Source organism: Pezoporus occidentalis, unplaced genomic scaffold (assembly GCF_034315485.1).
Source record: "Pezoporus occidentalis ecotype Australia unplaced genomic scaffold, CSIRO_AGI_Poc_V1 ctg220, whole genome shotgun sequence".
Classification (NCBI taxonomy): domain Eukaryota; kingdom Metazoa; phylum Chordata; class Aves; order Psittaciformes; family Psittacidae; genus Pezoporus; species Pezoporus occidentalis.
Genome location: NW_026914073.1, coordinates 1,286,780 through 1,302,060, shown reverse-complemented (window position 1 = coordinate 1,302,060; position 15,281 = coordinate 1,286,780). Strand labels below are relative to the sequence as shown.

The 15,281-nt window shown below is 43.8% G+C and overlaps 1 protein-coding gene across 11 annotated transcripts in view; it reads right to left on the bottom strand.

The window, feature by feature from the left end:
• Positions 1-15,281, bottom strand: part of UNC13B (unc-13 homolog B) — a 212,444-nt gene that overhangs the window by 97,312 nt on the left and 99,851 nt on the right. For 4 of the 11 annotated variants that reach the window (XM_062620421.1, XM_062620420.1, XM_062620419.1 and 1 more), the window contains exon 1: positions 1,910-5,406. The exons of 3 other annotated variants lie outside the window; for them this stretch is intronic. In XM_062620421.1, coding sequence (XP_062476405.1) covers positions 1,910-4,343 — 2,434 coding nt within the window. In that variant the 5' untranslated portion in view covers positions 4,344-5,406. Of the gene's footprint in view, positions 1-1,909; positions 5,408-13,192; positions 13,822-15,281 lie in introns of those variants that run through there. 4 more of the 11 variants (XM_062620418.1, XM_062620428.1, XM_062620422.1 and 1 more) reach the window with 4 other exon arrangements.

Below are 15,281 nucleotides of genomic sequence, written 5' to 3'. Positions count from 1 at the left end.
GCTCCTCCAGGGTTTTTTTTTTCCCCAGGTTCTCTCATTTCTTATCCCTTAACCAGTGTTTTCCACTGCCCTTGACTCCCTTAGACTTCTGCTGTCTCTCAGAGCACATTTCTTACATTGTGATTTCATCCCGTACTTACTGTTGGAACTTCAGTTGTCATATTTAACATACAGATACAACTTCACATTGGTGTCACGCAAGCATCAATCAACTCTTTGTCACATCGCTGCAGGATATTCATGAGGACTGAACCAGGGAGTCTCAGCAATGCCAATCCACCCTGCAGCCAGCTCTAAGGTACCAGATCCAGCAGTGATCCTCCTCCTCCTCCTTTTCAACTGTTCTGGCTACTTCTCGCCTTGTGAACATGCCTGTATTGCTCAAACTCTGCTGAGATGAGCAGCCTCCTCTCACATTCAGAAATAGGTTATTTCAGTGTTTCTGCTGCACTGTGGCAAATGCTAACCCACTGTGCATTTCCTCAGGTCCTAAAATTAGGACTTATGTCCAGGACTTGAGCACTATGCAAACACTGCCTAAAACCAGGGAAAGAATTAACAGAAAGTAAAAATAGCTTTCCGATTTTCTTTTTCTTTTTTTTTTTTAAGGCATATACTAGCCATGTTTTAGTAATCTAAACATTCCCTTCAAACTCAAAAATACATATGTGTCTGTGCCAAGCCTGCTAACAAATCCTCGTGTTTCCCTCATTAACAACCTATTGTTTGAATCAACTTCCGTTCTAAGGACCTCATACAAAGTTAAGAAAGCAAAGAGCTGATTACAAGCTTTATGATCTGCATAACTGAGAAGGTCACTGGTACAGAAGTCAAATATAGATTGACAGATTGTTTCTTCACATCAAAAGCACAGTTGCTGGAAAAGACACTTGGAATGAGACAACTCTTTCAGAGAGAAAAAGAGCACTCTGATTATTCTGACTAGCTTTCATGATTGCAGGGAGAAAAGTGCAAGTATTTAATACAAGGAGGTTCACAATAATGATGTAAAGATTTCAAGCTGTAGTTCCAATATTTTCCACTCTTAAAACAAAGCCTTTTCCCTTTACTGTGCAGCAATTTGGATATGACACGAAGGAAGTTTGGAGAGGGAGAGGGCAGATGGACCTACACTTCAAGGTTAGGTTTCATTTTACCAAATCAAGGCCTATCAAACATGGTTCATCAAAACATGTCAGTCATTTCTACCTCCCACATCCTCATGAATGGGTTAACCAGCACTCTTGTATGGCTGGATAAGCCCACATCTGCTGTGGTCAAACACTTCAGTACCTATGCTGGCAGCAAGGGATATAGCTCCACTGAAATGGAAGATTTCTCATCTCATGGACAAGTTATAGAAACAGTACAAAAACACAGGTGTCAACTTCTTTATTTTTGTTCTTAAAGGTCTCTATTAGGTTGACATCTAGCAGTGATGAAACACTGAGAACTCCCACTCCGTGATGGAGCCAGTTGAAGTCTGGATCCACTCAGCTCTCAAAACTGCAAGTCTGGCTACTTATAGCTCAGAGGCACACTTTGTTATCACATGTCTTAACTATTATATTTAACAAGAAACTAAGTCACGAATTATGACGAAAAAACTTAACACCTGCTATTTTGAAAATGCACTACAAATCACTCCCTTTCCCTCAAAGTAAAAGAAAGAAAAGAGGTGAAGTTTGGCAACTTGCATTTCAGTGTGTTAAACAATAAATTTTCGGGGGGGGGGGGGGGGGCCGTGAAGAGAAGGTTGGTCGGTACCGTTGCACAGCACCATGTCTTGTGTTCATAACTATGTCCTCATAACTTCTTATAAACTGTCCACCCACAGAGCGAGGTTTTGACTACTGGCTGCACAAATATCACACCTTGACAACTCCTTAAAAGCATTGTTTTGGTTTACCTGAATTTGTCTCCTCAGCAGAAATCCAGTTTCCTTCCTGTGCTAATTCTTTTAAGAGTCTCCTACGCATCTGTCTCTTTTCCCTCAGCACATTTTTGAAATTGTTGATGCATTTGTTCAGGTAGATGGTCTCTGCGCAAACCTTGTCGAGGCTCATCGGTCTGCAGTCCTTTGCTGGCTCAGGTAGAGAGTTCACATCTGCCCCCAGCTCCTCAGGAGGTAAGCGTTGCCCAGCCGGGATTTCACACTCGGAAGATGGCATCGCACTGGAAACGGGAGGCTCATGTGGAACAGAGGAAAGGCTGGAAGGAACAAGCTGCATCTGACCAGATGCTTCACTGTTGGCAGTTGTGTTTGCCTGGCTCTCAGAGGACTGACTAGGAGGGGTTTCGGCAAAGTTGTCAGAGCTGCCACACATACCTGAACTGGTCAGCATCAGTGTATTGTCATCATCCATCTGTAAGCCACTATCATCTTCCAGAAGGGCTTCAGAATCGCTTGTCTCCAGTTTGTGAAACACCACCTGCAGAGCAGACCTGAAGTGATGAATAGCTTTCCCAAGCTTATTAGTGTAAAACTTCATGTCTACAAGATCAATGTTGTCCCGGGAATGGTCAAGGAAATACTGGGAATTTTCCAGGACATCCCTAAAGACCTGATCAGTTGGATCTTGATCATTCAGGTCCATTTGGATCATATCCTTCAAACTGTCACTACTGTCAGCCATTTCATCTGTTGTATGATCATAGCTAATAGTTGTCACCCCACTAGAAACATCTTCTCTTTGAATATCAGCTTTCTCCACACCAGTGAGTTTGCATGGGGTATCACCATCTATGTCAATCTCTTCTGTGGTTATCCCTTCATCTTTATCTAGAATGGAAGAACAATTCTCAGTGATACTTTCAGTGTCAAGCTTGTGCTCACTGCTATTGCTTGAAGCAGATATCTGGCTTGCATGGCCTGAAGAGTCAGATGAGCAGCAGTAATTTCCATCACTTGATTTGGTCAAACTGCTCACCTGAGGATTTTGCAGAGATTCATGAAGGGCCTGGTGATGACTGTCATCTGAAGGATGCTCACTGCAGCTTATTGACTGTGCTTCCTTCCCACTTTCAGGCACCAAGTTGCTTTTCTTAGTCAAGGTTGATTTTTGCACAGAATCAAGTCTCTCCCCTACACACTGTGTTTTCTTGCTCGTGCTTTTATTCTTAACCTGGCCTGAGTCCGTTCGAAGGTGCCCACCTCCATCAGGATCCACTGAGCTGCGATGGTTCTTCTTGAAGCCAGACTGTGAAGAGACTGAATCTGTTTTGTGGCCCCTTTGGCCACTCTTATGCTTCTGCTCTTCACTGGTAGCAACCCGGACCCCTGAGCTTTGCAGAAGGGCAGACTTCTGTAAAATAAAGTCTCTCTGTTCACAACTGACAAGTTTCACAACTGCTGGTCTTGGCGTTAGTGGCTTGCCTTTTCCAATATCTGATCTATAAGCATCTTTTATATACTTACTGTACTGGATACCATTGAAACAGTGATATTCAGACAAGAAGTTACAGATAAGCTCTAGTGTGTTCTCACCATCTTCTTCTGGGATGCCATAAAAATACAACACTGGCTCTTCCTTGTGTACCTCCTTACTTGACTCCCGAGCATGTGTACCCTGGGTTTTGCTTGCGGAACCACTTTGCAGGCCTTCTATCTCACTCAAGACTGTGTCCACACAGCTGGAGACTTCATCCACAGAGCCTTTTATCAACGTGAGATGCTCCCGGAGCTCTGCAATCTCTGTCTGGATGCGACTTATTCCCTGGAGCTCTTTAACAATATAATCAACCACGTCAGCTGAGCGATCTTTCGACTGCCGTCTACGACTCTTGTATGTGGTGGGGGTTTCCTGGAGAAAGTAATCCTGCCTTTCAGCTACCTCCCTCCAGCTCATGGTAACGCTCAGGGAAGAACGGTCCTGTCCCTCAGACACTCTGCCCTTTCTTTCAGGAGAGGTCTGCATTGTACTATCAGAAGAAGTTCCCTGTAAGTCCTTCTTGTTCTGTTGGACTGAGCATGGTATTTTCACGTAACCATCCCAGTTGAGTTCCACCTCGCCAACACACACTTCGCTCACTCCTTTGGAATCACGTCCTCCATCCTGATGAAAGTCCCCTCCAGCAGCAGAAAATTCAGTGCTCGCTGAGCTCCTCTTCATTCCACAAACAAACATGTCCGTTTCAATCTCCACTGGGGAGAGCTGGCAGTGATGAGCATGGTTTGGATTCTCATCTACCTGGCCTTGAAGAAACCTCTTCATTTTGTCCCGCAGAAACAAGTGGAGTTTTTGTTTGCGGAATTGCTTCCTGCCCCACAGTTTTACAACAGGTTTTCTGAGCAGAAGCACAATTTCATTTTCTTGCCTTTTCAATCTACTTCTAGCAAACATCAGCACCTGTGCTTCTCATAGTGCCACAAGCTGCACAAGCACACATCAATCACTTCCTAATGCACAACTCGCATCCAGTTTTTACTCTGTCACGAAGCAGCTAACAAAAGAGGGGAGAAAACATTACATTTTGGTTCAGACAGAAATAGCCAAAGTCACTTAAGCAACAGAATGGAAAAAAAACCAACAAAACAGCATACACATAAAAGCAGACAGAAAGAGGATGTGCTATTTAAAGAGTACAGACATCATCTTGGTTTTGGCCACCTCCCCAGATCAGGTCCTTTTTTGTCAAAATAAGCATTCCTCACTCCTTCTTATATCCAATAAAGTAAGATAAAATTAAAAAGAGTAAAAAAAAAAAAAGGAACAATCAAAGAGCAATTATGTGACCATTCCCTTTTTTTTACCAGGTTTGCAAATTACTAAGCTGAGCTCCTGGCAATTGAGCACTGTGATTTAATTACCCCTCTGAATAGAGAATTCTGACAAGTATAGTGATTCTTCTATCCCTGCATATTTCCTTTCCTTTCAAGTCCATAGTCTTCATCCTTCCTTGCTTCAAACCAAAGCAGAAATCAAGTTTAACTTGGCACAGTACCAGCTATCCCACAAGAATTGCACAAAGTGATGTGAAGTGGCAGGAAAACTGGATGACAGATTTTAAGTGTAAAAACTTGTTATTTTAATATTTTTGTCTTAATATTTTGCTATGAAACACTAAAAAAAAACACTAAAAAAAAACCCAACAAAACCTTCAAGCTTACAAGCTCCTAAGTTAACCTGCAGTTAAATATGCCACGCTCAGCATATGTACGAACAGGCTGAGCTGACAGCATGAAGATTCTGCACGTCACTTCTACTCCAACCCCCAAGATTCTGCAGTGGATCATTTTCCCAATTTAAATCACCACTGTAAAGAGCAACAACAACAAAAAAAGCCTATGTTAACTACTTAAAACTTTTATGGCTCTTCACTGCCGCACTCACTAAGCAACAATCAGCCAGAGAGTAAGGTGGACAGACACCCATACAGAGGTCCTCCTGGAGCCAAGGTCACTGGATGACAATGTCTGATTCAGTTTGGAGACCTCCTGCTGAAACAGATATTCTGACTCGCATTCTTGTTTAAGACCTATAGTAATTGTCTTTCGCTTTTATGATTACCTTAGTTCTAAAAACTTTCAGCCTAACTTAAATATTGCCAAGCACGTCCTGCTTCGCCATGTTTTTTGCCATGTAGAAAGGATCAGAAACAGGGGGTTTAAACTTCTTTTAGCTTTAGCGGGTTTAAGACTAATGTGTTGCTGTTCCATTTGCACCTTCTTTGGCTCTCCCAAGGTGGTCTTTGCAACCCTGAAGCCTTCTGGGGAGTGGGACATATGTAGTCCCAATAACACCCACTGGGGATTGCTGAACCAGGTGCTGAGCCCAAATGTTTCATGCTCTCATGGTAAGCAGAGGACAAAACACTACCATAGCTCTGTCTGCACTTGACTGAGGCCCAATCTATTGGGCCTACCAATTCCAAGCATTCTTACTGCCCAAGGGCCAGCTCCAGAGCTCACAGGAGCTTTCACCTAGTGCTTCTTTCAAATATCACACAATCTCAAAGCACTAACTCAAAGTTTCTATACCTGCACCAATCCCAAACTGCTGCAGTGCAGAAACCCTCCCTAACACATCCTCCAGCTCCAGATGACAGCCATTCACACTACCACCAGCATTTCTCTGTCAGTGAGCGTTCTCATCCTGGTGAACATCTTGTTTTCATTTTTGCTGTTTCATTTTGGGGGCAGGGAACAAGAGAGTGGGTTTTGATCTGGAGGAAGCAACATTCACAAATACCAATCTCTATAATCAGAGCTAATTAATATGCTATAACACAGGCTGCATCTGTGCTTCAGGTTTAAGCTCCATCATCCAGCATTTAAGCTGAACTTCTATGACAAAGATAATACCTGCCCTTATGCAGGCTAAACAAATTCCCTGTTTGATTGTCAGCTTCTTAAAGAAAACATATTTTAGTTTCTATATAAAATATAGAACAGGTTGCCCAAGGAAGTGGTGGATGGTCCATCCCTGGCAGTGGTCAAAGCCAAGTTGGATCATGCCTTGGACAACATGATCTAGTGTGAGCTGTCCCTGCCAGTGGCAGTGGGTTGGAACTGGATGATCTTAAGGTCCTTTTCAATCCAAACCATTCTATGATTCTATAAATTTTCAGGCCATTGGTCCATAAAGACCAGGTCTTCTTTTTGAGGTCTTTCTCATCTAACTACTTCCTCATGGGACAGTGTTGACCTGAGAAATACTTGCTCAAGCTCTCCTCTTCTCCCACTTACACAGTTTACCTTCCAACTGAGTGGCTAACTGGTGTTTAACACCAGAAACACACTTTTGTATCTGTATCAAGAAGCAAACCCTCAGGGAGCAAGCACCTGAATTCAACAGCAGCCAAGAAGAAGAGCTCTACAGCTATGGCTCCCTACACATGTTGCTTGAGGGGAGCACAGAGATGCTAATTTCAAGTATTTACCAAGATACTGTACCCCAAACAGTAGGAGAAAAGCCTATACCTGCTTGTGCATGGATTCCTTCAGAAAGCTCAACATTCCACACTTCTTCTTTTTGCATGCAGGTTTCAAGGCACCAGAGGGGCTTAATGATCAATTTAGTGTTAACAAAAAAGAAATCTGTTCTAGCGGGAGTTCACCCTCATTTCCTTTGTCTGCTGCAGCTCTCCAGCAGCAGTTTGTTAAGGAGAACACTTATTCCTGCTGAACACTTAACTTGCAGCCGTTTCAAAGCAGGCAGCTCAGTGCAAACACTACAATGCTGTCATTTTTAGTTATATATGTAGTGTTTGTGGTATATACATATGTATGTATAGGTATATATAGATACATAGAAATACTTACTTTATTGGAGGTTTTTGAAAAACTATCTTTGATTCCCAATACCAGCAATATCTTTCCAGCAAGAGCTTCCTCCAGGAAACAAGGCCAGAGCAGAACACAAGGACGGCAGCTCCGGCTCAGAGGGAAGCCTTCTACCTCCCCATGCAGTGGGTGGCAGTGAACGGAAATATCCATTTCCATTAAAGAGCAAATCACTGCCCACTGACAAGAATGACAAGAAGCAAGAAGCACCTCTCCCACAGGATTCCTCCCTCCAATCCCCATATTCTACCACCCCAGAAACACACTCAGACCTGGGTATTCCCCCTCCTCATCCTTTGGGCTGGCTCCACAGTGCCTTTGTACCTCCTGCCAGGGTCCTTCGTTCCTCCTTTCCACCCAGGGTTGTGTATGTGCTCCCGTCCCCTTCCAGCACTCTAGCCTAAGTGCTCTGCAGTCACTTGTCTCCCTGTGAAGATCCCTTACTCCCCTGATGTTACCTGTGTTAGGGTCATACTCCTTTGTAGCACAGATAGGCAAAGTGACAATGGAAATTAATGCAGGTTCAGCCAGGAAAAAAAACATAAAAATCTTATTTGGATGCAAATCACAGAATCACAGACTGGTTTGTGTTGGAGGGTTGGAAACCCCTGCCACGGGCAGGGACACCTTCCACTAGAGCAGGTTGCTCCAAGCCCCTGTGTCCAACCTGGCCTTGAACACTGCCAGGGATGGGGCAGCCACAGCTTCTCTGGGCACCCTGTGGCAGCGCCTCGGCACCCTTACAGGGAAGAACTTGTCCCTCATATCTAATCTTAATCTCCCCTCTGACAGTTTAAACCCATTCCCCTTTTTCCTGTCCCTACAGGCCCTTGTCAAAATCCCCTCTCCGGATTTCCTGTAGCCCCCTTTAGGCACTGGACAGAGCAGAATCCTTGCTGAAGTCTTTTTCTCTTCCAGAATCAATCCTGGAGTCTGCACATAACAAGAAATCAAGTCTTTAAAGAAAAAGTATTTGCATCCTGGTATCCTGCCAGATACTGCAGGCCCTCACTGACTACATGATCTTCATTCTGACTGCCTTTTTAGCAGGCTTTTCTCTCCAGGAGAACTCCATGCTCAGTTCAGCACAGTTGTCTCTGGGTTGGCAGACTGAAGGGTGGCATGCACCACTTCTATATCCCCCAACTCCCCAAAAGGAAGCCAGGCTCAAGCTAAGCAGGAGGAAGACATTGCTGGCTTTACTTGAGGATGTTTGGGTTGTTTTGCTATTGCCAGGATGACAAATTAAGATTTTAAACAGGGGACAGAGGTGAACTATGACCAATAATGCACAGCTTATTACCCTGTCACCATGCACACTTCCAAAATATCCTTGAAATAAATGAGTAACAGTTATTTCTCCTCCTTACATATGATTTGCTCTAATAATAGGAGCAAAACCATGGCATACCAGCACCAATGAGTGACAAAAAAGAACATGAAAAATCCCATGAAGGAATAAAATGCGATTATGAGATCTCTGCTTAGCTGGGGATCAGTCACACTTTACACTTAATAGCATCCTGAGGAAGATCAGGCTCTCACCAGAGAGATGGCTCCCATCACCCCTGAGCAGCATCTTCACTTCTGTGAGCCACTGGGCAAGGACGGTTCAAAACCAAGGCAGCACTGCAATGCCTTCAGCACTGCCTTGCACAGCAGTGATATAGCTGCAGTCAAGTGGAAGAATAGGGGTGAGAGCAGCACCACTACATCCTTTAAACCTCTGCAGAGATGAGGTAGGTTTATCTTACAGAATCACAGAATGATACAGGTTGGAAAAGACCTTTAAGATCACTAAGTCCAACCATTAACCCAACACTGCCAAGTCCACCACTATCCATATTCCGAAGTCCCACATCTCCCTGTCTTCTAAATACCTCCAGGGATGGTGCCTCCACTACTTTCCTGGGCAACCTGTTGCAGTGCTTAACAACCCTTTTTACTGGCTATCTGGTTTTCATACCATGAATAGAAATACTGAGACATCTGTACCCCGCACCATCATGTTAAGAAGGCGCTGGTACCCCAGGGTAGACATGATGTTCAGAGTCACCAGCAAAGAGGTACAAAACCTATCAACTCTGACTAAAAAAAACATTTCACAGCAGCCTCTCTGGCTATCGACTCATGCCACCATGGCACTGAGTGAAGTCTTTTAGATTAGACTGTATTTATAGTATGTTCCACACAAAGTGGTATTGCATTACCTGTACTAGCAGTTAGTAAAAAGCAGTAAAATTACTGATAAATGGTCTTGCTGCTTTGTAAAGAACCATTTAAACATCAAGTATATCAATAAGTAAAATGCAGGACATTCTGGAGGAAAAAAAAAAGGTTTTGGCATTAACAAGAAACAGAAATCATGGCTAAGGCTGCCATAGCAACATCGCCCCAGCATTCCGCATGCTGAAACATGCACTCTTCCTGGGAGTATTATAGCATTTTTAAACACATTAATTGCTCAAAGAATCTTAACAACAAGGCTTAACAGACATGTAAAGGGTGACCACCAGCTTCACCTATTTCTGACTTCTGGATGTGAGGATGCAATTTTCTAATTAACATGATGAGATTTAATTTTGTGTTGGAACATACCTAAACATGACATCATCGCTTGCTTTTGAGAATGTGTCTGTTTTCAAACCTTCTCCTGATAATTAACAAGAACTTTAACTTTTAAGTCCTGGCATGAGTGATGGGAACGGGAAGGTGATGAGCAGAGTGATCTTGGGCAGAGCAATAGGATCAGAGAACAAAATGGACTCTTGAAAAATGTATTCACCTCAGGACATTTTGACTAAAAGCAAGGTACAGAGAGACACATGGCACTTCACAGTGGATTAAAGAGGAAATACATCTATACTATTGAAAATGCAGTAGTTACAAAAGGATGAGAATTATTTAACAATGTGAGCAAAGAAACTATTACTACACAGTCGCTCGGTAACCCTTTCACGGTCCTATTGCATCCAAACCTCAGCCTAGATTCTTGTTCAGGAATTACAGCACAAGATGTGCAAAATGTGCAAAACCACATCCCAGCCCTGCCTGCAGAACTTTCTGAAATTTTAAGTACTTCCAACAACGTCTCCAGGTTTCAACTGTACCTACAGGTTTGTTTCAATAAAGGTGGGCAAAAACTGCGTTACCACACTTCAATGCAGACATCCATGAGAGCCAGCCTTCACACTGGTCACATTTTAGACAAACAAACACTCAAAGTCTTTCCAGAGCAGTCTGATAGATGTGTCAAAAGGACAGGTTTGGCCAGCCAGTTATCCTCATGGTGGAAAACTGATGCAGGGAACACTGCATATTGGCTGAATGAATTAAAAAGTCCTACACCTCTGAGACCGCAGTTCTCACCTTTTACACAAGGGCATTAAACAGGGGCAAAAACTGCCTCTGAATAACATTTCGCTGCACCAGCAAGTTATTGGTGTAGCTACAAAGTGAAGAAACAGTGAAAATTACTAATTATGAGGGTAAAACACCCACTGAAGTGTTGCAAGTGCATTCACCAGAGTAAAAAATCCTGTTGCAAAAGAGCATGAAATTAAATTAATGTAATTAAAGGGTATCACTATTTAGTAGAGCAAGGAGATAGCACACCCTGCCTTAATTCACCAGTATCCCATTCAAATGTATGGGACACCATGAAAGTTGGTAAGCGTGTCTCAGCTTTCTGCAAAATGAGATTATCATCCACCCAACATCAGTTCTCTAAGCGCAGATGGAGAGGGATTGAGATATTTCGGTCTTTTAACTCCAGCTGTCTTGGGAGCGCCCAGACAGTGCCTCGGCACCAGGCAGCCCTGCCATTCTTTGAGACATGCTTATTCCCTCTGCAAGCCACATCCTTTTGTCAAGACAAAACCAGCAGTGGCTGGCACAGCAATGCACCAGTTGCAGTAACAAATGAGGTCTGTCATTACCTGGTGGCCAAGAAAAGGTGGCATCCAGAAACAGAAGGAGGTGTTGCCCCTGAGGGAGGCACAGGCTGGAAGCTGCTCACCATGGAAGGCTCATGCCTAACCAGTAGCAAGCTAAGTCTAAGGCACCTACCTAGTTCCGAGACCATCCTGTGCTGAGAAAAAGGCAAAAAGAGTAATTGACTTCTAAAAAAGAAGAAAGAAATCATAACCCCTTCTATCATTCATATGTAAAGTCATTCCACTCCACATCTGAGCAGCAGCTATCAGCAGATTAGGAGCAGACTGAGAAGCAATTAAGTTCAGCAGCCCCCTTAACTTCCAGAGCACAGGGGATTTGTACACAGCTGAATCAATCAATTAATGTTTTTCCTATGACAACCTAATGGGGTAGTTGTTCCTTAAAACAGATCTTTCCCAAATCAGGATCCTAAGGACTAAGCATTATATTGAACAGATGAGCCAGGAGCAAGAACTAACTTTTTGTTTAAAGGGAACAGCACCAAGAACTGAAACACAAGTACTGGAGGATGCTGACATGTTGGCTTGCCTGGGGATCAAAACTGTAGAAATGCATGCTAAGCCTTTGGGGAAAGGTTTCTGATTGTTCAGCAACCCCTATTCAGAGAGCAGAGAGAAAGCACTGCCAGTACAAACCCAGTACTTCTGTTTAAATATGTTTTGAGAGCACCGTTATGAAAATGCTAAGAGCTCTGCCTAGACAGACAGAACATGCTGTGCTTTTCCTCTACTTGTAATCCAATTTACAATCCAGCGCTGAAGCAATGGTGTGCTACATTTTTGATAAGGACCTCCAGGAAACACTCATCCTTAGGAATTTTCTCAAAACTCTGATTACTCCCTGGAGCTGTTTTTTGAGTTAACAGCACCTCAGCTCACAGGGACACTCAGGGTGGGGAAGGGCAGGCAACATGTACTAACACACGGTGAGAAATTAGGAGACCCAACTTCTGTTGTCAGGGCAGTGCTAGCACAGCTGTGGTATGGACTGGTGCTATATGATTTTGCTCACTGCTTCTGATGTGACTCCTTTAGAGCAGACACTCAGCAGCGTTTATCCAGGCTGGGTGAAGGTAACGTAGGCAGCTGATGGAATAATTAGGGTTTTCCAGCTCCTGCTGCTAAACTGCAGCGCTCTGCAACTAAAATCCTCCTGGGCTAAAACTGCAGCTCTACTTCTATAAGCTTTCCCCTTTTCATCTTGAGGACAGAAGACCTTAGCATACTGTATTAAGTCTTGATGTTCATCCCCCAAAGGCTCGCCCCGCTGGGAAAGGAAAGCTGCCCATATAAAAGGAATGAAAACTGAAAAGATATCTGAAACAGTCACACCATCTGCTCTGATTCATGAGCTTGTACAGCACCCTCATCGCTCCTGCATGCCAGTCATTTTATCTCATCAACTCACAAGCTTCTCGGCACAGGAAATCAGGCCAGTGACAAACACCGTGGGTTAAAAGCAAGCCTGTTTTAAGTGACATTTAATGAAGAATCAAGCCAAAAACTCTCAAGTCTATTTGCTTTTCAAGTGACCAAATCTAACTTATCCCCAAATCCCTCTCCCTTTAACTCTTCTTCACATGGTGATTTTGATGTCAAATTCCAGCAGAGAAACAAACCCTCCCAACAGAGAAGTATGAGAAGTAAACAGACACTACTTTGATTAGAGCAGCAATAAGACATCTACAATTAGTGACTAATGGGTGAACACAAAAACTGAGAAATACAGCATACAAATAAATGTACTAAGAGTAAATTGTTTCTACAAAGCACGTGTTTAAACCCAGTCAGCTTCCTATGGAGCTGTTTAGCTGTTACTAAAGTAAACACATACACACACACACACACACACACAGAGTCCACTCTAAAAATAAAGAACAGCTCTTGGTTGCTGCCTGCTTGCAGTAGGCAAGTATTCCAATCATTCCATTCAATCCAATCATTCACTTACCTTGCTGGTTCAAAATAAAATACAAGGCTAAAATGTAAAGGAAATGTATAGAATTAATAGAAAACTACAGAATACAATAGCTTGTTCTCATAGAAAAAACAAGTCCTGAAGGATTCCTAATCTTATTAAAGGTTCACCAGAGAGTGAACTTTCCCCATGGAGATTATAAACATATTGTTGGTGTCCCATCTCAGGTTAGAGAGAAAACAATGTTAAAGGCACCGAGAGTATCCTGTTCCACAGCAGCAGTAGGATGAGAAATCACGTAAAGTTGAAGGCATATTTTGAAGGGCGAAGAAAAAAATGCAAAGAGCTACTAAAAATCCAAAAAGCAAAAAACAGCAGAAGCCAATGAATGTAAAAGCCAAAAATGCAGAAATCCTGTCGGCTTCCAGGGGTATCCCTCAGCAGAAATTCATTAGTTCAGCACCACAGTGCATCTTTTCCCTTTCTCAGGCAGTACCAAGTACAGTTAAAACTTCATCCTTCTCTTCAGTTGTGACTCAACAGAAAATATTGTACTTCAGAGGCAGAGAGAAAGCTGTGCAGCTATTGCTACTTTACTCCTCCTCGTCAGCTGCTTGCTGCCTAGCTCCTCACACACGCAGCCTCCCCGCTTCACTCCTCGCCTCGGAATGATTCTCCACTTTATTATCCATTCAGAAGGAAACACGAACTGATGGAGCCAATCTGACTAAAGACAAAACACACTCCTCTGGCATTACGGGAGCAGGCAGTACAGCGCAGCGAGCCGATCTGTGCTGGAAAAGCACTCTGCCCGATTCCTGGCATCCTGCAGGACTGCCGAGCAGGCAGGCTAGGGATAAAAGCCCAGGACTCAACACAATCAACCAGCTCCAAGGAGATTCTTCACCCAACTCTGACATAGATGTTTATTTTTGTAACTCCCCTTCACCCCCAGACTAACCTACAAGATTCAGCGACGCCCTCGCTGAAGAAAATCGCATCCAGTTTCCAAGGAACACTGGTACGAGTTCTGCTACAAGTGTGGGGGATTGAACACCCATTGATCTCACGTTTCCCCAAAATAAAAGTCACATTGTTACATAAAAGAATGACTGCAGGACTGTTGTGCACAGAATCACATCCACTCACGTTCTCCCAACACTTCTCTCCCAGGAGTGAGGAGCGGCAGGCATCCATCCTGCAAGAAGCGCCTGAATCAAAGGCACCGTTTATTTGCCCCACAAATGTGGTGGGGTGGCATTTTGAAGAGGCCTATATGACTTAGATGTGGAAATGCCACTATCCTCCCATCTGCTCAAATACCTCCTACCTCTTTGTGAGACAGCTTTGCTGTGAATGATACTTCCCCTCCAATCTCTTACCTACACCAATATCATCTTTTATTTACCACTTCGCCCACAAGCATCACTGTGCTTCCAGCCCTGTCCTCGCTGCATGGGATATTCTCCCAGCACCTTCTGCTTTCTGGTCCCACAGCTCCATCCCTGAAGCTTCAGCTGGCAGCAGCCAGGCTGTGTCCCCATCAGCTGGTAGCAGCCAGGCTGTGTCCCCATCAGCTCTTTTCTCTGATGGATGTAAGCACAAGGTTTTCATACAAGTAGACTGATGCCACGGTTCACAATATTTTAGTCTCAGCACCACTTACCCCTGCTCTCTCCATGTGTAGCCACAGCACTGTCCCTTGTAGCCCAGCACAGAAATCACACCACCAGCCTCCTTTCAGACCCTCCCCAGGGTCAGCGTTCCTTTGTGGTCACTCATATCCTTCAATCCCCCAGGAAGCCCTCCCTCTTTTTGCACTGTCTCTTGCTGCACCAGACTGGACCATAGGTCAGATCTTCAGAAGTGCTTTAGCTTTAAATGATTTTAAGGAGCCTGACCCCAAGTTTCTCCTTACATGGTTGCACCCCACCAGGAGAACAGAGCTCCAACCCAACTAAGGGCACTAGCTTCCACTGCAATAGAAATGATGGCTACTAAACACACCAATTGTAGCACTTGAGCTCAGAGCCGAAGCTCCATATCAAATTCATCCACATAAGGATGAAGACTGCCCAATTGAGAAAATAAAAATGCAATCCCGGATTTGTGCGGCACTTAG